The sequence below is a fragment of the Phyllostomus discolor genome, chromosome 9 (genome assembly GCF_004126475.2).
Source record: "Phyllostomus discolor isolate MPI-MPIP mPhyDis1 chromosome 9, mPhyDis1.pri.v3, whole genome shotgun sequence".
Classification (NCBI taxonomy): domain Eukaryota; kingdom Metazoa; phylum Chordata; class Mammalia; order Chiroptera; family Phyllostomidae; genus Phyllostomus; species Phyllostomus discolor.
Genome location: NC_040911.2, coordinates 42,597,126 through 42,620,769, shown reverse-complemented (window position 1 = coordinate 42,620,769; position 23,644 = coordinate 42,597,126). Strand labels below are relative to the sequence as shown.

At 33.4% G+C, this 23,644-nt stretch overlaps 1 protein-coding gene across 1 annotated transcript in view; it reads right to left on the bottom strand.

The window, feature by feature from the left end:
- Window positions 1-23,644, bottom strand: part of SMCHD1 (structural maintenance of chromosomes flexible hinge domain containing 1) — a 143,130-nt gene that overhangs the window by 102,562 nt on the left and 16,924 nt on the right. Inside the window, exons 6-14 of the mRNA XM_028524982.2 lie at window positions 14,362-14,476; window positions 14,122-14,241; window positions 10,251-10,417; window positions 8,071-8,161; window positions 7,183-7,390; window positions 4,781-4,901; window positions 4,523-4,706; window positions 2,099-2,293; window positions 436-549 (exon numbers count right to left, since the gene is read on the bottom strand). Coding sequence (XP_028380783.1) covers window positions 436-549; window positions 2,099-2,293; window positions 4,523-4,706; window positions 4,781-4,901; window positions 7,183-7,390; window positions 8,071-8,161; window positions 10,251-10,417; window positions 14,122-14,241; window positions 14,362-14,476 — 1,315 coding nt within the window. The remainder of the gene's footprint in view (window positions 1-435; window positions 550-2,098; window positions 2,294-4,522; window positions 4,707-4,780; window positions 4,902-7,182; window positions 7,391-8,070; window positions 8,162-10,250; window positions 10,418-14,121; window positions 14,242-14,361; window positions 14,477-23,644) is intronic.

Genomic DNA, 23,644 nt, shown 5'->3' with positions numbered 1-23,644 from the left:
ATTATATTAGACCTTGGTGTCTGTTTACATTTTTCATGTTATCTCCTTAGGCCTAATTAAATACCATTGAAATATTAATAAGAGCATGGTATAGGGACAAAACCCACTCTAGTGTTGGAATCATTCATTCTTAAGACAGAATTCTGTCTCCAGTGTTTACTAGTTTGTGGGCCTTGGAGGAAATATGCACTTTAAAAAATCACTGTGATAAGTAGAAATAATATATGTATGTTTGCTAAACACTGGGCATAGAGATGTTAAGTTCTATTTATTAATAACACCAAATATGAAATATAAATATTCATGCCAACACTATTTTATCCAATGCAAAAACCAAATGCAAGCAAAATACTTTACCTTTATTTTTACATTTAAGCAAAAGTAAGTGATGCCAACAGACTTTCAATAAATATTTTGTATTACTTGCTGTCTTACCATTGCAATTTGAACCTCTCCTCCAGTAGCATAAACTTCTCCATCATGATCACCATAAAGAAAAAATTTTTCTATGCTTCCATAAAAGAGAGGAAGTGTCTTCACTGTCTTGACCTAATATTTAGTTTTGAAAAAAGGATTTAGTACTAATATTTACTAACAGAAACAGGTCTAATATAATTATTTCACAGAAACACTTTACACAAAGGGAAAAAACTAGGTATCTATCATTAGAAAAAATGAATTTTAAAACAATATTCTAATATTCTAATAAAGTTGTAATTGTAAAGTTTTCCATTTACAACATATTTTTGTAAAGACACAGTAGCTTCTTCATACAAAAATGTCATAGCCATGCATGTGTCTCAAAGGTCCATAACTCCTCCAAAGTCAATTAATTATTATAAATCCCAAAGTATCTCAAACCTTTTCCCCTGATAAAATCTGGCTTTCAAACTATGAACAGTGACTTATAAACTCCAGCAAGTTATCATTTCCTTAAAACAAATTGGTTCGAAACATGCCTATAATATTTCTTTTTTCTTACATGGCCTGAAAAATCTAAAGGTAATTTCCATTAATACAATTCAGAAATTCCTGACAAGGACTACAAGACTCTATATCCAATCTACCCTTCCAGCCTCATTTCTAAACTATGTCTATTCACACACACATAACCCAACTCTACTGCCTGCTGTTTCCCTGAACTTAACAATATATCTTTGTCTATGCTCAGAATACTCCTGAGAAAGCATTTTACTCAACCACCACAGAGAATTTGACAAAGCTGATTACTCCCTCCTTCTTACAACTCTTCACATGACTTTAGGTATTATATTCTTGTACTTTCCTTCTATTTCACCAGCTTTATCACTTTCATTCTCATTTGTCAGCTCCCTCTTTCTAATCCCTAAACGTTAGAAGAGCAAAACTGTAGCTACACACAGTACCTCAAGGTAACTGCATCCAATTCTCACATTTATGGAGAGCACAGATATCCTTCTACTTTGGCAATAATCTGTGTAAACCTGAGCCTCTACCTCTTTCAAGGTCCTTACAAATGAGATTTCTTGCCCAAAGAATTTCATGATTAACTCTTTTCTCCCAGGGCCACCCAAAGTTAGAAAATTTTCTCCTCTCCTTCTAAACTATCAAAGAATATTCATCGTCTTTTCTTAGCAGTTATCCTCTTACAACCTATTATTATTTATGTTTAGGTTATCTCTATTTTTAGGCTGTAATATCCCCAAGGACTAAGCACATCTAATTCTCTGCATTCTCCACAACTCAGTCAATAAGCATAGTAACTTACAAGAACCAGATACTCAATAAAACTTGCTAAAAATCGTAATTTCATATTACATTAAAAAAATCTCCATTTGAGTAAAGTTTATTCAAGAAACAATAAAAACCTTGCTAATTAAGCCTCAGGCAATAAACAGGGTTTTGTTTGTTTTTTTCAACACCATGCTAAACTGTCATTAAAATCAGTTTGAACTTTTCATTTTTTTCCCTGGTTCCTAAGAAGCCAATAAATACATACATTATTTTATCCTAATATAACCAACCAATGTCACTCAATAAATTCAATATTTTAAAAAAATTATAATAGATCAAGTTTCAAATTCCATTAAAAGTGAATCTATAAATAAGTTAAACCTACCAGCTGTCCTGCTTTGTATATTTTTCCATCCCATTCTATTGCTGAGTACGTGGCCCAGGGGCCCTGCTTTTTAGAAGGAAGATCAGAACGTGTAATTATTCCTTTAAAAAGTGTAAATTTTATTTGTTTGTCATACTTTTCATGACAGTCCTTGAGCCATAAAGCAAATTCTCTGTCAATTTTCATGCGCTGCTCCTGTAAAATTTTAAAACATTCTATGAAACACGTAAACAAATACAACCATCAGTACTTGTCATTCATTCCATTTTTCCTTCCACATACCCACCCCAGAAAGCCTAATAAAAAACAAGTATTTTGCCGATCTTTCTCCCATACAAATTTAGATTTCTAACAAAACCACCACTAGAGAAAGCAAATCTTTATTATCATCCTTTGAACCAAAGTCTCCATAGTCAATATCAGCAATAAAACTTTTCTTTCCTGCTTTAAATCCTAGGGTACATCACAAAATGATGAACTGTAGTAGCAAAGGAGAACTACCTGGCTATGAGAAAGGGGTAAGTGGAAACATTTTCACTGCAAATCATGCATATTCTCAACAGGGCAAAAATACCTCTTTTTATGTTTTAAGAACAGATACGTATTTACATAATATAGTATATCTATGGTACTAAAATGTCATGGGGGGAGCAATTAGGAAAAAAGTGTCCTTGTAAGAATGATACTATACTATTTCCAAATGAAAATGGGGCAGAATTAAAAATGATTTCAGCTTTGAATAAGAAATACATGTAGTTGGGAAAGACTCAAAAATGGCAAGTTTCAAAGAAAACTTCCCCCAACCCTTTTCCCAGGTACCAACTCCTTTCTGAGGAGTTGTCAACTTGACAAGGATATTAAAATTATTAACTAGGAATCGGACAGTCTGTCTACATTTTTATACTTCATTTCAAAGTACAGCCCAAGCACTACATAAAATTATTCTAAGCTAAAATGTAAAGAAGTCTCAGGATTCATTATCAACCAAATTACTAGATGCTTTAATTGAATCCTGAAATTCAGTAATATGTCAAAGGGTATGTCACATGTGTGGCAAGATGACAATTAATCTAGGAAAGGAGTATGTGTGTACTCATTGTAATATTCTTTCAACTTTTCTGTGTGTTTAAAATTTCCCACCCTAGCTGGTGTGGCTCAGAGGATTGAATGCCTGCCGGCGAACCAGAGTCATTGGTTTGATTCCCAGTCAGGGCACATGCCTGGTTTCTGGGCCAGGTCTCTGGTTAGGGGCATGCAACAGGAATTGATCAATGTATCTCTCACACACTGATGTTTCTCTCTCTCTCTTTCCTCCTCCTGTTCCCATTCTCTAAAGAGTAAAATAAATAAAATCTTTAATAAAATAAAATCTCCCCAAATTATAAAACACATTTCTTAAAATACAATATAACAAAGAAATACAATTAACCTATTATGGGTAACTTTTGGGAAGACCAAACTATTCAATAAATGTTGGATAATTAATAAATCTAAGTACAAGTAAAACTTTACTTAGGGGATAATTCATTAAAGGTATCTTTTAATAACAGCAAAATGAATGTCAGCATATTGTAGGAATGACTAACTATAAATACCATATGCTATTGTATTCTATTGAATATTTACTTCCCAGCAATTTTAGGTTCACAACGAATATACCTATTTCTTGGCAACTCAACATTTAACTACTAAAAGAGGAGTATATCAAGTAAAGGTGTCTGAGGTACTTGGGCAGAATAAAAGTACGATAGTACAGTAGTTTCACTCAACTCCTAAAAAAAAAATCTATCACCCTTGCTCTATCAATCAATGCATGTATTTTAATACTGACCCATCTCAAATCACCTTTTAGCCCAAAGTATTTCACAGTTCTACCTCAATCTCACCCTTAAGATTAAACTATGTAGTTTGGTCTTTATATGCAAACATAGCCCTTGTGTTAGATAAAATTGTTCTTATGTGCTCTCACCAAATGTATATGCTTGTTTAGCTTCTATTTAGTATATCATAGTCTTAATATTAAGATCTAATAAAGACCTATAAATTTTATCCAAAATGGTATAACCAGTTGAAACTTTTGAGAGAGATGAACACATAAATGCTCATAAGAGAAAATTTATACATATTCTTTTTATTAAATAAAATGAAAAATATCTTTGGTCAGGTAGCTCTGTTGGTTGGAATGTTGTCCCAAAACACCAAGTTTGCAGGTTTGATATCTAAAGGGCACATGTAACAAACCAATGAATGCATAAATAAGTGGAACAACAAAGCAATGCTTCTCTCGCTCACTCTCTCTCCACCCCTGATCAATTAAAAAGTAAAGTATGCAAAATATCACATAAATCTACATAATTAATGACTTCTATTGTACATAAAATCGAATATTTACAAACATCCAAAACTTGATATTGAAAATCATACCTGTCCATTTAAAATCCTTGTAAAAAGGGTGTTCTTATCTTTCAATTTTAGCTCAAGATCCATAAAAGTCAGTTTATTTGTGCTGACCTGGAATCTGTCATTAGTGAATAATGCACCAGATATTCTATTGTAGCACTCAATTGGTGCAAGCCCTTTCTTCTTCGGAGGAGTACACCAGTCAAAACTTGAAGAGAAGAAAATATTAGTAGAAAGATTAGGTTATAAAACAATATAATTTCAGCAAAAATCAAAACTTACCCTTCAACAGATGTATATGGTATTAGTCGTCCATTCCAAAAACATTCAAAAATAGGCCTTTTCCCTCTTGCAGCTTTCTCGAGTATAAAACAATCATCATCATCATCTTCATCTTTTAATTCTAAAGTACAGAAGTGGAACAAAATGTTTATTGCTATAAAGTATATGCAATTTTAATCACTGAGAAATCAATTTCTGTAAGTAAAATATTAAAGTTCCTTCAGAGAAATGGTAACAAAAACTCATGTTCGTTAACACTGTATTCTATAAAACCCAAAAGGTAGCTTTATTCTTAGTTTGCCTCACAAAGAAACACTTCCGAAGCAGTTATCCATTATCAATGGTGTTTCTCATTTGAAAGTCAATAATTACTTACATACAAATCAACCTGTGTTAGGAGCTACACTAGGTACTAGCTTGCAATCATTAAAAACTGTTTATAAAGCAAAAGAGTCATACATCCAAAGAGATGATTACCCAGCAGAATCCCCCTTCCCTACAAATATAGAAGATTAAGTCCTATACCTGAAACACAACTTTCATAATTTTGTCAGAACCAGTGTTTGTTCACCTAAAAATTAGCTGGGAAACCTATGCAATCTAGTAGCAGCAGCAAGTTTACCTAGTTTGGGCAAATTATCAATAATACTAAGTTTATGCCCTGGCTGCTATAGCTCAGTGGATTGAGTATGGGCCTACGAACCAAAGGGTCACAGGGCACATGCCTGGGTTGCAGGCCAGGTCCCCAGTAGGGGGAGCATGAGAGGCAACCACACATTAATGTTTCTCTCCCTCTTTCTCTTTCCCTTCCCTTCTCTCTAAAAATAAAATCTTTTAAAAAATACTAAGTTTAAGTTTATCTTATATAAACTATTAAATTTTTGAGGGTCAGATTCAAGTGATATAGCTAAAATTATAAAATATGTTACAAAGCATCAAACACATAATTAACACAACTGTCTATAGCTTTTTTATGTTATTTTGGCAATTCATTTTCATATATCCAGATAAGTTAGGATCAAACATTATAATTATGATATAGCAAAACCTCAGTTATTCTGGCATTAAGTCAATCTCCCCTCCCCATATAAAGCTCTCTACCCTCAAAAAACCCTCATGAGGAATCCTAAGTAAAAGTTCCTTTCAATCAGAGCAAATTGGTTTGCCCTTAGAGAACCCCTCTAACAATCACTCAATTTATTGGCTCTTAAGAAACCTTTGAAGAACTTTATCTTTTTGTCAATCAGCATACAAATTTAGAAATGGTAAATTAAAAATGGGCCAGAGACATCATGGGAAGCAGAGCCACTGAGTAGCAACATGTATGAGCACTGAATAAATGATGTTGGGCATAATGACTTACAGCAATTTCTTAACCCTCAAAACACCCCAATGAGGCATTAACTAGTACCCTCCATCCCATTTTATAGATGAGGAAAAAACAGAAAGTGGCATAGGTGGTATTCAAATCAGGAAATATGGTTCCAAAACCTGCAACACTAAGGACATACTGACAAAGTATTCTGAGTAAGAAAATTTAATACTGTTAACCTATGAATTCAATGAAATCCCAGTAATCCTACCAGGAGTTTTTGAGATTTTCTAAGTGAATGTACAAAGTGATTTTAAAGTTTATCTAGAAGAATAAAAGATTAAGAAATAAGAATTTTCTCAAAGAAGAATATTGAATATCTTGCCCTACAGATATCAATATAGAGTCTATAGTTACAGGAGAGTACCATTACTCATGCATAAAAATACAAAATAGATCTATAATAAAGAAACCAGATGTGAAAACTAAATATTATTATAAAAGTAATATTTCAGACTATTTAAAAAATCATGACATTCAATATAATTGGTGCTAAGGAAATAGATGCCCACATAGAAAATATTAACTTAAAGCACTACCTCATCCTACATACAAAAAAGTAGAGTACAGATGCATTAAAGATATAAAATTATTTTTAAAAACTACAAGGTCCTCTTATCTTTCCATAGTAAGACAAAATCAGAAAGCATATAGAAAAAACTGACTATGTAAAAGTTTAAAACTTCTTTAAAAATACCTAGAAAGATAATGGGAAAATAATATGGGGACTATATGAAGGATTAATATGCAGTGCATAATTAAAAGTTCAGTTCAATAAGAAATCTAAGATAAAAGAATACGTAATGCTTCTTAAAGTTAGTGCTTTATTGATATACAAGTGAATACACACAAAAATCAAGAATTATAAAAACTGTAAATACCTAACATCTTAAAAAGATCTGTATAAGGAAAAACGTATTAATATTTATCTAACCTTAGTAGCCCAATTAACAATAATAATTAAAAGAAACAAATCACTATCTTAAATCACAACTTCATATTTTGTAGCTAAGATAACAAATTAGCATACTTGGAAAGCACGGATCATCGGGGTAAGTTTCTCTATCATATAAGAAAGGGTGATATCGGATAATCCCTTCCACTACACCGTCTCCTTCAACGTGAGCTTTGAACTCAAAACTATCAGTTGCTGTGTTTATATACAACGTCTGCATGTCATCTTGTATGTCCCTTAGGTTGACGATCTTAGATGCCTTCCCCTTTTCAAACATAGAAATCTAAAATAAAAATAAAACAAAAATAATTAAATTCTATGGTGACTTTTGTTCTCAGCTATGATCCAACAAAGGAACAGTCAAAAACTACTTTTATTTGTATAAGTAAACATCTAACTTAATGAAATTTTTAAATGTGTTAAATAGCTATAAGTAGCATCTCAAAAAAGGAATATACTACTAAAAAAACAGAAAGTAAGCCAAGAGAGCAAAACAGATCTGAGGGACACATAAGTCATGACTACATTTAATTCAAGATTTCTTGCTAGAGGTAGAAAGTGCAACAATGATGCATATGAAATTCTTTCTAACATGTGGGCAAGGATATTGAGAACCAAACACTCAAACGTTTTGTGGTTCTAAATCATACTTCACCATCGCAAGACTTCTGAGGACAAAAGGGAAAGTATTTATGTCACTTTTCCTCTCTGCTTTAAGACATAGCATGCAGCAATAACTCATATCTCCATAAAAGACAAAAAGAAACTAACTATGGTAAATAAAGGTTTCAGAAAAACACATCTAAGGATGATCTCTTTACTTGGACATCAAATTACCAAAGAACTTTAGTAAAAAGGAGAGAGAAGTTGTTTATCTATTGACTGAATTTTGTTATCCAGAGTCACTTGGAACTGGAACAGATACCTAACAATTCATAAAATTTGAAAGGAATTTTATCTTACTTCAATATCAATGTTGCTGAAAGGTCCAACTTCTTTTGATGTACGTTTTTCATTTCCTTTGGGGCCATGAATATAGTAATGATAAATATGCCTAAAATATAGAAGAGTAACATTATACTCACATAGAAATTATATAAAATTACAGTTCATACATTCTTCTGACAAAAAAAATTAACTACTATTTGACAGTACCTACTAAGCACTACATCAAGCATTATCAAACATAATATCCCATTTAAAGGTAAAAACAATCCTGTGATGCAGGTATTATTACATTTCATTTTATACATAAAAAACTGGGGAACAAGGAGTTTATATAATTCACCTAAGGTCACAGAACTTAAGAGTTTGGGAGAAGGTAGGGGCTCAATTCAAGCCTTTTCTACTTCAAAGCTCACATACTTTACAATTCCAAGAAGTATGATTTTAAAAAATACTAGAAGGCAAGAGGTTATAATTCTACTTATCAGGAATATTAAAGACTGAAGTATCAGGGAGCATAGAATTAGATATCTTGAAGCTATCTGCACAACTTGAGAATATTCTTCTGTAACTCTTCACTGCTCCTATCCTATAGCACTGAAAAATCTTATCCTAAAATTGCCCAAAGCTAAGGCATTCAATAAATTTTAAACCACTTTATTTTTAAATAAAGGTTAAAGATGACTATATTTTGGTGAAATAATATTCAAGGCCAAAACATATTGGATCTGTAATTACTCCTCACATAGGAATTTCCAATGCTCCTTCATATGAATTTTAATTTTAAAAAATAATTATCCTAGCTACTGTTTAAAATACTACTGATAAAAGGAAATCACTGAAAATCTTAACATCTTTCTTCAGACATCTCAAAAGTCTTAACATTATAATCAAAGATAAGTTACAACCATACATTGAGAGAGTGCTGTAAATAGCTTAGTGACTGTTTCAAAGAATGGTAAAAGCTGTATGTTATCCATTGTTAGACTAGGAGTATGTCCTAATTGTATGTTATGTACTCAAAGTTCCTTCAGCTAAGAAAAATAACTATCAAACAGCAAATAAAATATGTACTTAGTAGCCTTTTGGATAAACGTGAAAAGGTATTTGTTCCGAAAACATGAGTTTTGTTTTTGCAGACATACCTGTTTTGGCAAGACTCAGTAATTCAGACTAATACGAATTAAAGAAACATTCCAGTAAATACTACACTATATACAGTGTACACACACACACACACACACACACACACACACTATAGCTAAAGAGAAGAGACTTACAGCAGCAATTTTCAACCTTTTCATCTCATGGCACACATCAACTAATTACTAAATTCTAATTACTAAAATTCTGTGGCACACCAAAAAGTATAGTAAATATATTTTTTGCTGAAAAAATAGGTATAGTTTTGATTCACTATACACTAGTGATACACTAGACAGCTATTGTTGTGTTGGCTATTGCCATTTGTTAAAAATCTGACAATGTAAGGGAAAAGTGGTCGGTGTCCCTGAGTAAATGGTGAGGTACTACATGTTTTAAGAATTCTTGCGGCACACTGGTTGAAAATCGCTGGCTTAGGGGCATTACATAAATGTTTCTCTAATTTGAGCTAATGGAATAAATACTCCAAAAAAGTTATCCTAGAAGAGACAGATACACAAAGATTTCTCTTCAGTATTACTAATGTCATATAGGCATGTACACATTTTTTCTCATATTAACAGACTCACTGCATTCATTGGATAAACACTTAAGAGAACTTCTACCATGTACCAGGACACACTGGTATAAAGCAGTGCATAAAAAATGACATTCCACTGTGGGAAGGCAGACAAAATAGTAAATAAAATATATGGCATGGTAGATTACAACAGGCCCTATAAGAGAAGTGCAAAGGGGGCTATGGAAATGATGGCACTGAATTTGATAAATTCTAGTTGATTTAATATTTTATCACAGGTGTCAAAATGCTTACGTTTCAAATATTGACCAATACATTATAGGTGACCAATAAATATCTACAGACTAGAGAGGACTATTTTATTTTAATGCTGACAGAGTGCTGGTTACTGTACTAAAGGGAAAAAATGAGGCAAGAGCAAAACAGACATCCAAAAAGTTTCAATGTATCTGTAATACTTTTGTTCTTAAAGAAGTTGAAACATGTTGTGAATCAAATATAAATAATTACTTACGCTAACTGTCTTGTCCATAGATGAAAATAATTTTTCAAGTACTGTATGTGTTCTGATTGTACCCCTGTGATAACCACAGCAGTAAAGCTATCTTTTTCCTTCTCCTCTGAGATAAGATAATGTAGAAATCTTTCATCATCACTTGTAATGTGAACAGAATCAGATGGCTACAAGAATGAATATAAATAAAACAGATTACATACACCTTAATTATAATTATAGAAATAATATGTTTTGTGACTGACTTGGATACCTTCAAATACAGGCTTCCAGAAACTTTTGGAGAAAAATGGCACAATACAAATCAGCTGAGTATATAACAATGCAGTGAGGACAGAGAAACTTACACAGATTGCTAAACTGGTAAACATAAAGGAGTATCCTACCATAATGCTAAACCAATTTTAGAATCATGAAGAAAATGTAAAGATAAGTAACTATGAAATTTGTAATGCTGGAAAAAATTGAGGACACTTACCCTAGGGTGAAACAGTCCTTGCTTGGGATTCCTACCACTTAATTTGGTCGAGATAACTGCCCAGCCCTCCACGTTCAAGAAAACTAGGATGAAGCCTGAACTCAGCTATCTTAGCAAGAAGGCATTTGTGTTTAACAAAAGAGAGTAAAACCATCCTAGATTCCATTCCACTTTCAAAAAATATATATAGCTTGCAGAAGGGAAGTAGGGAGAAGCAATAAGGGGGAGTGTTTGAGGATAAATATTATAAACCTCTCAACTTTTAACACATATAGTTAGTCTATATGTGTTAGAAATTTCATGCATATATGTACATATATATACAATGTATGTTGTTACATACATGAAAATTTGTAAGTATAAAGATACACACTGAACTGTTGGGTTGGCCAAAAAGTCTGTTAAAATTTTTGCCTACAATGGCTCTAGTAATGTTTAGTTGTCTTTAACTTCATATGAAACAATTTTGTTAGATTATATTGTGACAGCTGTCATATCACATGCATTTAAAAAAAAACTTACCAAGATTGGTGAATGTTTGTGCAGCCATTTTAATATTAAAGATGGAATATTTATGTAAAGAGATGGAATTAAATATGTGACATTTTTGGTGTATTATGCTTTATTATTTCAAGAAGGGTAAAAAATGGAACTGAAATGCAAAAAAACTTCATCTGGTGTATGGAGAAAGTACTGTGATGGATCCAACATCTCAAAAGTGGTTTGTAAAGTTTCTTGATACTATTGACAATTTTGGACAAATAATTCTTTGCTGTAGGCTATCTTACGCACTGGAAAATGTTTAGCAGCACCCCTGGCCTCTGTCCACTAGAAGCCAATAGCTGGAGATAACTGACATACTCAAAATACCCAAATCAATGAAGTTACTGGTGAAAATAAAAAAATGTAACAAACTTTTTGGCCAAACCAGTATTATGGCTAGGAAAATGGCTGATTTTCTTTCTTTAATATGCATGTATTACTTTCTTAAGAAAAAACTAAAATAGCCCTGGCTGATACAGCTCAGTGGATTGAGTGCTGGCCTGCAAACCAAAGGGCTGCTGGTTCAATTCCCAGTCAGGGCACATGCCTGGGTTGGAGGCCAGGTCCCCAGTAGGGGACCCATGAGAGGCATCCGCACACTGATGTTTCTCTAACAAAATTAAACAGGTTCACGTGCACAATTCTACAACATATCACCTGCACACTGTATTATGTGTTTACCATCCCAAATCAAGTCTCCATCCATCACCATTTACCCCCCCCCATATTGTCTTCCACCACTCCCTATCCACCTTCCACAGCAATTACCACACTGTTGTCCATGTCCACGAGTTCTTTTTTTTTTCTGTTTTGCTTAATCCCTCCCCACCCCATTAGCCCCCATAGCTGTCAGTCTACTCTTTATGAATCTGTCTCTATTTTGCTTGTTAGTTCTGTTTGTTCATTAGATTCCACATGAGTGAAACCATCTGGTACTTGTCTTTTTCAGACTGGCTTACTTCACTTAAAAAGAAGGAAATTTTACCCTTTGTGATAGCAAGGATGGACTTGGAGAACATTACACTAAGTGAAATAAGCCAGTGTCTCAATCTTAAGAGAAAAGTCACTTGGCAAGAAATAGATTTGAGAATTGTTGATATTAAATGGCATACATACATACACACACACAGAGACAAAGCAAGACTGCAGGTTATATCAAGAACTACCAACCCCATGAACATTGTAATAAGTGCCAACAGGTCAGCAATATAAGTGGAGTCAAAAAAAAGAGTGGGCTCCAAAGGACTGGTCAGGAAGAAAGGACCAAGGTCCTACTAGTACCAATAAATGTTTGTGGGGATGAACTAAACAAAAAATACAGGAAAAGCTGAGAGAAAGGATGACTCAAGAGACCTCAGTTGAAACCAAGCATCACTCTATGTACACAGTTTTGAAAAATCATTTAAATCCTCAATTCCTAATTTTCCACAAGCTTTAACATGGCAAATATTTTCACCAATATACTTTAAGGCACTTGGTGATGGCAAGGTAATATGGGAAAGATAAAATGGAACACTGCTATGTAAATATATTAAGATATGTAAATTGTTAAACAAATGCAACAAATTTGAAAGGAAAAAGTGAGATAAGCAAAAGGAAGAAATTTCCTGGATATAGGAGAATGTTAAGTTATAGAAAAAATAAAAGTAGTTAATAAACATGAAAAAATTCAGCTATTGATAAAAAAAAGTTATTTTCCCCCTTCAAATTGTCAACATTTGGCTGTCTCCCCCCAATTCTTTTTAAAAATAAGAAAATGATTAAATAGGCACTTCCATATACTGTTCTTGGGACTATATTTGATTTGGGATCAACCTTTCAGGAAAGTGATTTTGTAATACATACTATGAAACATTTACAAAGTTCATAGTATGTCACAGCTGTTAAAATTCGGATAATCTACACCAAAAAAACCATAGTTCAGGCAAAGTGTTAAGCAAAGATATTCATAGTGGCATTTTTATAATTATATAAATTAAACATAAGTTATATATATATTTAAATTATAGATACTCAACAAAAGAGTTAAGTTACAGCACATTCAGCTCAAAGAATACTATGAAGCCATTTAAAGTGTGTTGTATACCAAAATAATTTTAACATGGAGAAACACTCAAAATGTTAATTTTAAAAAATGTGGGCTCAAACTATAGGTATATAATTAAAAAGACAGACTAGAAGAAAATTCAACTAAACATTAAGTACGTTTTTCTGGCATTTAAAACTATTTTTACTATTATTTACATTTTTCTATAAAATGTTTGCAGTTTGTTTTAGAATCAGAATTCTTAAAGACCTCAAAATTAAAGATTTTAAAACGGAAAATTCTGAAGTGTTACAAATGGAGAAAAATTTAATGAATCCAATAAATATCAAGTACATGACCAAGATTCAAATTTATTAACGTTCTGCTTATTAAAATGAGAATCAAAGCAAATTTATAACAGAAATAAATAGCTCATTTCTTTCTCTAAAGCTCTGATTTCCTAAAAGTGTATTATCCTATCACTGTTTTCTATTCTAGTTCTGTGCTTATTATACTACAAAGATTTAAAAACTCAAATTCAGTGCAAGAAAAAAAGTTAAAAATCTTATGAGCACTTTCCAAAAAGATTACTCAACTTTATGAAAAAACTTGTTATCTGAAGATTTCCAGCCTGAGAAAACATATATGATCATTTTTGCTATTCACATGATTAAAGAAAAAATAGTAAAAATAATTAAGCTGAAAATCTCATATTTTCACCTTTTTTAAAGCAACTTTAGTATCTTAGATAAAATTAGAAAAAAATTCTTGTCCTATCATCCATCCAAATACCTTTATAATTAATGAGTTAAAATGTAGTATACCTTTCTGTTTCTAATATATCCACTATATATCGACTCTTTATTTTTCTCCTTCTTCTCAAAATCTTCTTTAGAAAGCACAAGTTCATGAACATCTTGGGAATCTGCAGGTTTGCTTATCATCTGTTGAATATTAAAAACAGTACTTTAAAAATTCCTAAAAGTTAAACTGATTAACACAGTTAGACAGTATCAACCTCAAAATATTTTGATTGACTTTCATTTATAAGAAATTTTACTCACTCTGGCTGATTGTCCAACAAAGAAAACAGCCTGCTTGCCCCCAACACCAAAATAGGAAATATCACTATTTAAACTGCGTGGCACTGGTACTGGTCGAACATATCCTGAATGATCACTAAAATAAAACATTACATTAATGCAGTGATTTTAAACCAGCTACTAAGGTACAAAAAGAAACTGTCATAGCACTTTCATTAAGTATTAATTAAATGATCCCTAAACCAGATAATATCCTGTTCAAAGGTAAAAGAATCAGAGCCAGAAATCAAGACATCATCTAGTCCAGTGTGTTTCTCAAAGTTTATTCACGAGAAAGCTGCATTAGCATCACCTGGATACTCTAAGATACGCAATTCTTGGGCCTAGTAGGTCAGAAAATCTCTCAGCAAACATGACTAAATAAGTATCTATACATACATATAAATGAGTTTCAAAGTGATAAACAGTTACATATATACACATGTATACCTCAACAATCTTCCCATCAAAACTGTTTCTCGCTTCAAAACTCATTAAAATATAGTGCGAAGAAGAATGGGAACTGTAGCAAAGAGATTCTCATTTTCATGTAACATGAAAAATGAAGAGCTCTGGGTAAACCTCCTACTGCATCACATGGAGAGGAGACAGTACCAGGAGACAGTTCTCAAAATATAGGCAAGATCTCCAGAGACATCATTTGCCAGTATCAGAAATAAACAGAATTATAAGTGAGGCTGTAACCACTATCACACTAAATGAAAAGGTCAAAAAGCAGATGTGGCATACCTGGAAAGAATTAAAGAAGATAAAGATGTATTGAAATAACTTACAGATAAGAAAGAAAAGAAATGGAAAAAATCAAAGTGTGTCTAAAAGACATGAATGACTGAAAGAAAATATCTCACACAGTTAAGTGTAGTTCCAGAAAGGGAGGAGAGAATGGATAACAACTGCAAATATTCTTGAACAACTGAAAGATGTGGCTCTACAGATTCAGACCAAAGGAGCCCAAACAGGATACATAAAAAGAAATCCACAGCACAGTGAACACCAAGACCCAAAGAACCAGAAAACAGGCTGCAATGTAACACAAGATAAAACAAGATAGCAGGCTTTGAAAACAACAATGTAAGATGGTGGAATACTATCTCCAAAGTGCATAGAGAAAAATCTGTCAACCAAGATTTATGAACTAGAGCTAAACAAACAACTTACAGACAAAAACCAAGAAAATTTACCATTAAGAAATTTGCTCTAAAGGAACGTTTCTACAAGCACAATTTGACATGGAAAGTTATCATAACATGGTAAATACAAAGTTAATTTTTAAAATGCTTTTTCTAAATGTGTTGTTAAAAAAATGATGTAAGTCATTAGATTTCTAAAAAGTCTGACTCGAAATACTAGACAACAAAAGTATTATTTTGGCAAGGAAGTGGTCAGAGCTAAAGTGTTCTAAATTCTCTAACGTGGGAGGAGGAAGATACTTTGATTTTTGACGTCTAAAGTTAAGTATTCATTTTAAAATTTAAAACGCAACCTAATACAAATTCGAAAACATTAAAGAGAAAAAAGGTGAAAGACGACTGTAAAAAGAATCAACAAAAAGATGCAATGAATTTTTTTAAAAAGACAGAAACCAAAACAGAAATAATGGGATAGATAAAAATATCTTAATTGGTATAAAAAAGTCTGCGTCCCATATATTCATACTCAAAATAACATTAATACAACAATGACCAGGTAAGAAACTGTTAAACCACACCTACAAAGCAAAGCACAAAAAAACTATGGCTCCCTCAGAACATATAAAGGCATTATCATATGCAAACCCATCTCTACACAACATAAGACACAAACCTTGTCCCCACAAAACATACATAAAATGCCTCCACACAAAAAAGCATGCATATACAAATACCCCCACAAAATATAAAAACATACCATCCCATACACCATACATGCATATGTACAGTGCCCCTAACACAAAAACACGCCCTGACATTGCACAACATACACACACCAACAATAAAATGAACATTTTAAACAGTCAGAGAAGGCACACACAACACATACTGAGAAACAAAGAACAACAACTTGTTCATCATAAACTAAGGAAGCGAGTAGAAGATGGAGTGACATTTTTAATATACTGAAATTTTTAACAAACTCAATCTAAAATTCCATACTCAGCAAAAATATCTCTAAAGGCAAATGGGAAGGAGAGATACAGATTTTATCACACATACAGAAGTTGAAAAATTCATCAAGAACTTGAGATATAAAAACTGTTAAAAGACCTACAAGAATGAAAATGATACTAGACAGATTTACACAAAGGAATAAAGACCACCAGAAATACTAAATATGTGGGTACATATAAATTGACTTGGGGACTCAAACAGAGACTTATATGTGCATGTTCATAGCAGCATTAATCTATAATAGAAAAAAGTCAGAAACAAGCCAAGTGTCCATTAACCTACAAATGGAAAACAAAATGTAGAGCTGTAGTACAGCCATAAAAAAGAATAAAGTTCTAATACATTCTACAGTACAGATAAATCTTGAAAACATTATGCTAAGTGAAACAAACCAGATGCAAAATGACAAATGTATGATTCTTCTTAAGTGAGAAACCTAGAATAGGCAAATTCATTGAGACAGAAAGTAGAATAGTGGTTACCAGCAACTGAGAGTAGAGTTATTATTTAATGGTTACAGAGATTCAGTTTGTCAAGGATGAAAAATTATGGTAATATATAATGGTAACATATATAAAACATTGTGAATAAAATTAATGGCACTGAATCATACACCTTAATGTGGTCACAAAGGCAAATTGTATGTTATATATTTTTTACCACTTTTTTTCAAGGACTATTAAAAAGACAGATAGAAAAGTGGTTGGCTGGCTGGGGCTGGGGAGTGCAGGAAATAGGAAGAGGTTGGTAAAAGAGTACACAATTTTAGCTGAAAGATCAATAAGGTCTGAGGATCTAATGTATATAATGTGATGAGTATAGTCAATAACACTGTATTGTATAACTGAAATCTAAGAGACAATTTAAATGTTCTCACTTAAAAAAAATAGATGAGATGTGTTAATTAAAAGCAAAATAAATAGAATATACTTAGTACTGACAGTATATATCAAATGCAAAGTGTATAAAAACAAAAGCACAAAATCAACATGGTGTACAATAAAATGATGGCACTATTACAATGTATTTTAACTGTATGTATAAACAATGTGGTATTACCACTTGCTATAGACTACAAATTAAAGATGTATACAGTGAATCCCAAAGTTACCAGTAAGACAATAAAACAAAGTAACAGTTAATAAGACAACAAGGGAAATAAAATGGAATCACATACATACCCAAAATACTCAATGAGAAATTAGACAGAAAAAAGGGAACAGGAATAAAAATGTCAGAAAAAATAAAAACAAATAACAAAAGATGGTATGTTCATATCCAAAAATACCAATAATCACATTAAATGTAATTGGTCTAAATATCCCAATTAATAGAGATTGTCAAATTTTAATACTCAACTATATGTTACCTAAAGTAAACTCTCTTTAAATATAAACAGACAATAGGTCAGAAGACTGGAAAAATACCATTTATACTAATATCATTATACTAATGAAAAGAGAGCTGCAATAGCTTTATTAACATCAGACAAGGTTGAAGAAAAAACAATGAAACAAATACATGGGCAAATAAAATATACTACTGTTCTCCTTTTCAGTTTTTAAAAATTATGTTAGCCCGCTGACATGGAATTAAGGCTGGCTAATGTGGTTCTCAATGTATATAGAGGTAACACTTAAAAATACAAAACTATAAATGGGAGAGAGTTATTTTAAATAATTTGGCTAAAATTTCTGCAGTAAACTTTAAGTGGTATAATGTCCAATAAGCTATGTATGACTACAGTATTCCCTTGAGCAATCTTTTAAAACAAAACAAAGGCACACTCAAAAACACTGTAAGGGAAATGGTATACTGAAACATGTTCAAGTAAACCACAAGGTGGTCTGAAATGAGAGAAATGAAAGATAAAGAAAAACTGACACGTCACATACTTATGTCCTAATATATCAATAATTATAATAAATGTAATAGTATAAAAAGACTAAATAAAATTGGCAAAGTGAATTTAAAAAATGAACCAACTACAGGTTGTCTACAATAAACTCATTTCAAGCATGATGATATAGTGATATCAGTAGTTTTAGAAAATGCATGGAGAGTTTGCAAGACACCAGTGAGCAGGTGGATCTAGCACTCACTCCTTCTAGCACCAAAATTAAATACAACTAAACTGGGAAAACAATCACCCTGAATAACTAACTAAAGGCTAGCTAAAGAGGAGCCTAATGAGTAAGGATTTGCAGAAGAAGCCACATCAAGACTGCACCTGCATGGCAGCTCACATGCCAATATCAGCGTTGAGCCTTACAGTGAGCCAGCCTGCGCATCAATCCCACACAAAAACCAGCCAACAACAATCAAGACTCAATGAAATAAAGGCAAGTCAACTATCAGATACTGAGTTCGAAGCAATGGTTATCAGGAAGCTCAATTAACTCACTGAGAATTACCAAAAATTGCAGGGAAGCTACGATGAACTCACTGCAAATTATATCAACATGAAAAAGGAAACAGAAACTATCAACAAGGGCCAAGAGGAAATGAAGAATACAGTTTCTGAATTGAAGAACAGAGTAGAAGGAATCAAAACCAGGCTTGATGAAGTAGAGGATTGGATCAGTGAGCTGAAGCACAAGGTAGAAAAAAACACCCTGAAAGAGCAAGAAAAGAAAAAAGACTCAGAGAGAACGAAGAGGAGTTAAGGGAACTGCAGGACAATGTAAAATGTAATAATATTGGTATAATAGGGATACCAGAAGGAGAAGAGGAGCAAGGGATAGAAAACCTGTTTGAAAAAGTAGTGGTGGAAAACTTCCCTAATTTGATGAGAGAAAAAGTCACACAAATCCAGGAAGCACACAGGGTCCCAATCAAGGAGAAAAATGGCAAAATTCCAAGACAAAGAGAGAATCTTAAAGGCAGCAAGTAACATACAAGAGAGCCCCAATAAGACTAGCAGCTGACTTCTCAATGGAAATGTTACAAGCCAGAAGGAATGGCAAGAAATATTCCAAGTAATAAAAAACAAAGGCCTGCAACCAAGACTACTCTATCCAGCAAGGCTCTCAGTTAAAATGGAAGGCCAAATAAGGAGCTTCCCAGACAAAAGAAGCCTCAAAGAATACACCTCCACCAAACCAGCACTGCAAGAGATGCTAAGGGGTCTGCTTTAAGGAAAGGAAGAAAAAGAGAGAGAGAGAGAGAGAGAGAGAGAGAGAGGAACACAGGTACAAAGGAAGTAAAATGGCAATGAGTAAGGACCTATCAATAATAACCTTAAATGTAAATGGATTAAATGTTCCAATCAAAAGACAGAGTAGCTAAATGAATAAGGAATCATCACCCACACATATGCTGCCCACAAGAGACCCACCTCAGAACAAAAGACCTACACAGACTGAAAGTGAAGGACTGGAAACAAATATTCCAAGCAAATGGACAGGGGAAAAAAAAGCCAGGGTAGCAATATTTGTATCAGACAAAATTGACTTCAAAACAAGGGCCATAAAAAGAGATCCAGAAGGACACTTCATAATACTCAAGGGAAGAAAGAATCCATCAAGAAAACATAAATATTATAAACATATATGCACCCAACATAGGAGCACCCAAATATATAAGGAAAATCTTGGAGGACTTCAAGAAAGATATTGACAGGAACACAATTATAGTAGGGGATTTTAATATCCCACTGTCCAAAATGGATAGATCTTCCAAACAAAATATTAACAAAGATATTGTGGTATTGAACAATGTCCTAGATCAAGTGGACTTAACTGATACATATAAAACCTTTCATCCCAAAGAAGCAAAATACACATTCTTTTCCAGTGAACATGGAAAATTTTCAAAGACAGACTACATGATAGGACACAAAACAAGCCTCAACAGATTCAAGAAAATTGAAATCATATCAAGCATTTTCCCTGACCACCAGGGACTGAAACTAGAAACCAACCTCAAGGAACAAACTCAAAAACACTCAACTTCATGGAGATTGAATAGCATGCTATTAAACAATGAATGGGTTAAGAATGAGATCAAGGAAGAAATAAAAAATTTCCTGGAAACAAATGAAGATTAACTCACAACACTCCAAAACTTAGGGGACACAGCCAAGGCAGTCCTGAGAGGGAAGTTCATAGTGATACACACCTACCTTAAAAAGATAGAAATATTTCAAATAAACAACCTAACCCTACATCTACAAGAACTAGAGGGACAACAACAAAGACAGCCCAGAGCAAGCATAAGGAAGGAAATAACCAAGAGTGGAATTGAACACTATAAAGCCTACAGTAACAATTCTAAAGATCAATAAATCCAGGAGCTGGTTCTTTGAAAAGATAAACAAATCGACAAGCCGTTAAGCAGACTTGTGAAGAAAAAAAGAGAGGACCCAAACAAACACAATCAGAAATGAAAGAGGAGAGATTACAACTTATACCACAGCAAAAAACTGTAAGAAATTACTACAAAGAACTATATGCCAAAAAATTTGAAAACCTACGTAAAATGGACACATTTCTAGACAAATAAATCTCCCAAAGCTGAATGAAGAAGCAGAAAACCTGAACCAATAACAGCTGACAAAATCAAAGCAGTAATAAAAAAGCTCCCAAGCACACAAAAGCACGGGACCAGACAGTTTCACAACAGAATTTTACAAAACATTTAAGGAAGATCTAACCCCTATCCTTTACAGGCTATTCCAAAAATTCCAAGAGGACGGAAGACTCCGAATTCTTTTTAAGAAGCCAGCACCATCCTAATCCAAAAACCAGATAAAAACACAACAAAAAGAAAACTTCAGGCCAACATTGCTCATGAACAGACACTAAAATCCTCAACAAATACCGGCAAATGGCATCCAGCAATACACCAAAAAGATCATACACCATGATCAAGTGGGGTTCATCCCAGGGATGCAAGGATGGTTCAATATTCGTAAATCAGTAATTGTAATATATTACATAAACAAAAGGAAAGACAAAAATCACATCATCATATCAACAGATACAGAAAAAACATTTGATAAGTAAGGTACAGCACCAATAGACCTACAGCCAACATCGTACTCAATGGCAAAAACTAAAACCTTTCTCACTAAGATCAGAAACAAGACAAGGATGTCCGCTTTCCCCACTTCTATTCAACATAGTACTGAAGTCCTAGCCACAGCAATCAGACAAGAAATAAAAGGCATCCAAGCTGGAAAAGAGGAAGAAAAACTGTCATGTTTGCGGATGACATGATAGTGTACATAGAAAATCCAACAGACTCTACAAAAAAACTACCTGACCTAATAAGTGAATTTGGCAAAACAGCGAAATACAAAGTCAATATTCAAAAATTGAAGGCATTTTTGTCTACCAACAATGAAATATCAGAAACAGAAATCAGAAATCCCATTTGTTATAGCAACAAGAATAATAAAATACCTAGGAATAAACCTAACGAAGGAGGTAAAAGACCTGTACTCAGAAAACTACACAACACTGAAGAAAGAAATTAAGGAAGACACAAACAAATGGAAGCATGTACCATGTTCACGGACTGGAAGAATTAACATCATGAAAATGTCTATACTACCCAAGGCAATTTATAGATTCAACGCAATCCCTATTAAAGTACCATATTTCACAGATATAGAGCAAACATTTCAAAAATTTAAATGGAACCATAAAAACCCCCAAATAGCTGCAGCAATTTTGAGAAAGAAGAACAAAGTAGGAGAGATCACAATACCTGATATCAAACTGTATTACAAGGCTACTGTAATCAAAACAGCCTGGTACTGGCATAAGAACAGACATATAGATCAATGAAACCAATTAGAGAGCCCAGAAATAAACCCAAGTATCTATGGCCAATTAATATTCAACAAAGTGGGAAGAAGCATAAAATGGAACAAAAATAGCCTCTTCAACAAATGGTGTTGGGAGATCTAGACAGCTACATGCAAAGAAATGAAAATCAACCACCAACTTATACCACACACAAAAATAAATTCAAGGTGGATAAAAGACTAAACATAAGTCATGACACCATAAAAGTTGTAGAAAACATACACAAGAAAATCTCAGATACTCCACGCAGTAATTATTTTCACCAATATGTCCCCTAGAGCAATGGACATAAAGAAAAGAATAAACAAATGGAATCTCATCAAAATAAAAAGCTTCTGCATAGCTAAAGAAAACATTAGCAAAATGAAAAGGGAACCAACCATATGGGAAAACATATTTGCCAATGATACCTCAGACAAGGGTTTGATCTCCAAAATATATAAAGAGCTCACACAACTCCACTCCAGGAAGACAGACAACTTAATTAAAAAATGGGCAAAGGACCTGAACAAGATACTGCTCCAAGGAGGACATACAGAGCACCTGTAGACATAAGAAAAGATGCTCAGCATCACTAGCCATCAGAGAGATGCAAATTAAAACCACAATGAGATACCACTTCACACCAGTTACGATGGCTAACATAAATAAATCAATAAACAAGTGTTAGGATGTGGAGAAAAGGGAACCCTAGTGCACAGTTGGTGGGAATGCAGACTGGTGCAGTCACTGAGGATAACAGTATGAAATATCCTTAAAAATGGAACTGCCTTTTGACCTGGCAATTCCACTGCTGTGATCATACTCAAAGAATCCTGAAACACCAATCCAAAGGAACTATGCACCCCAATAATCATAGCAGCACAATTTACAATAGCCAAGTGCTAGAAGCAACCTAGGTGCTCATCAGTAAATGAGTGGTTCAGAAAACTGTGGTACTTTTACACAATGGAATTCTTTGCAGCAGAAAGAAAGAAGGAGCTCCTACTCCTTGCAACAGCATATACTAAGAGCATTAGTTCTGGAGAGCATTATACTAAGTAAAATAAACCAGGAAGTAAAAAACAAATACCATATGATCTCACCTATAAGTGGAACCTAATTAACAAAACAAGCAAGCAAGCAAAATATAACCAGAGACATTGAAAGTAAGAACAAACTGACAGTAACCAGAGGAGAGGTGGGAAGGCATAATGGGGGGAAAGACGGGAAAGGGTTGTCAAAGAACATCTATAAAGGACACATGGACAAAACCAAAGGGGGGTAGGCTCAAGGGAGGGAAGT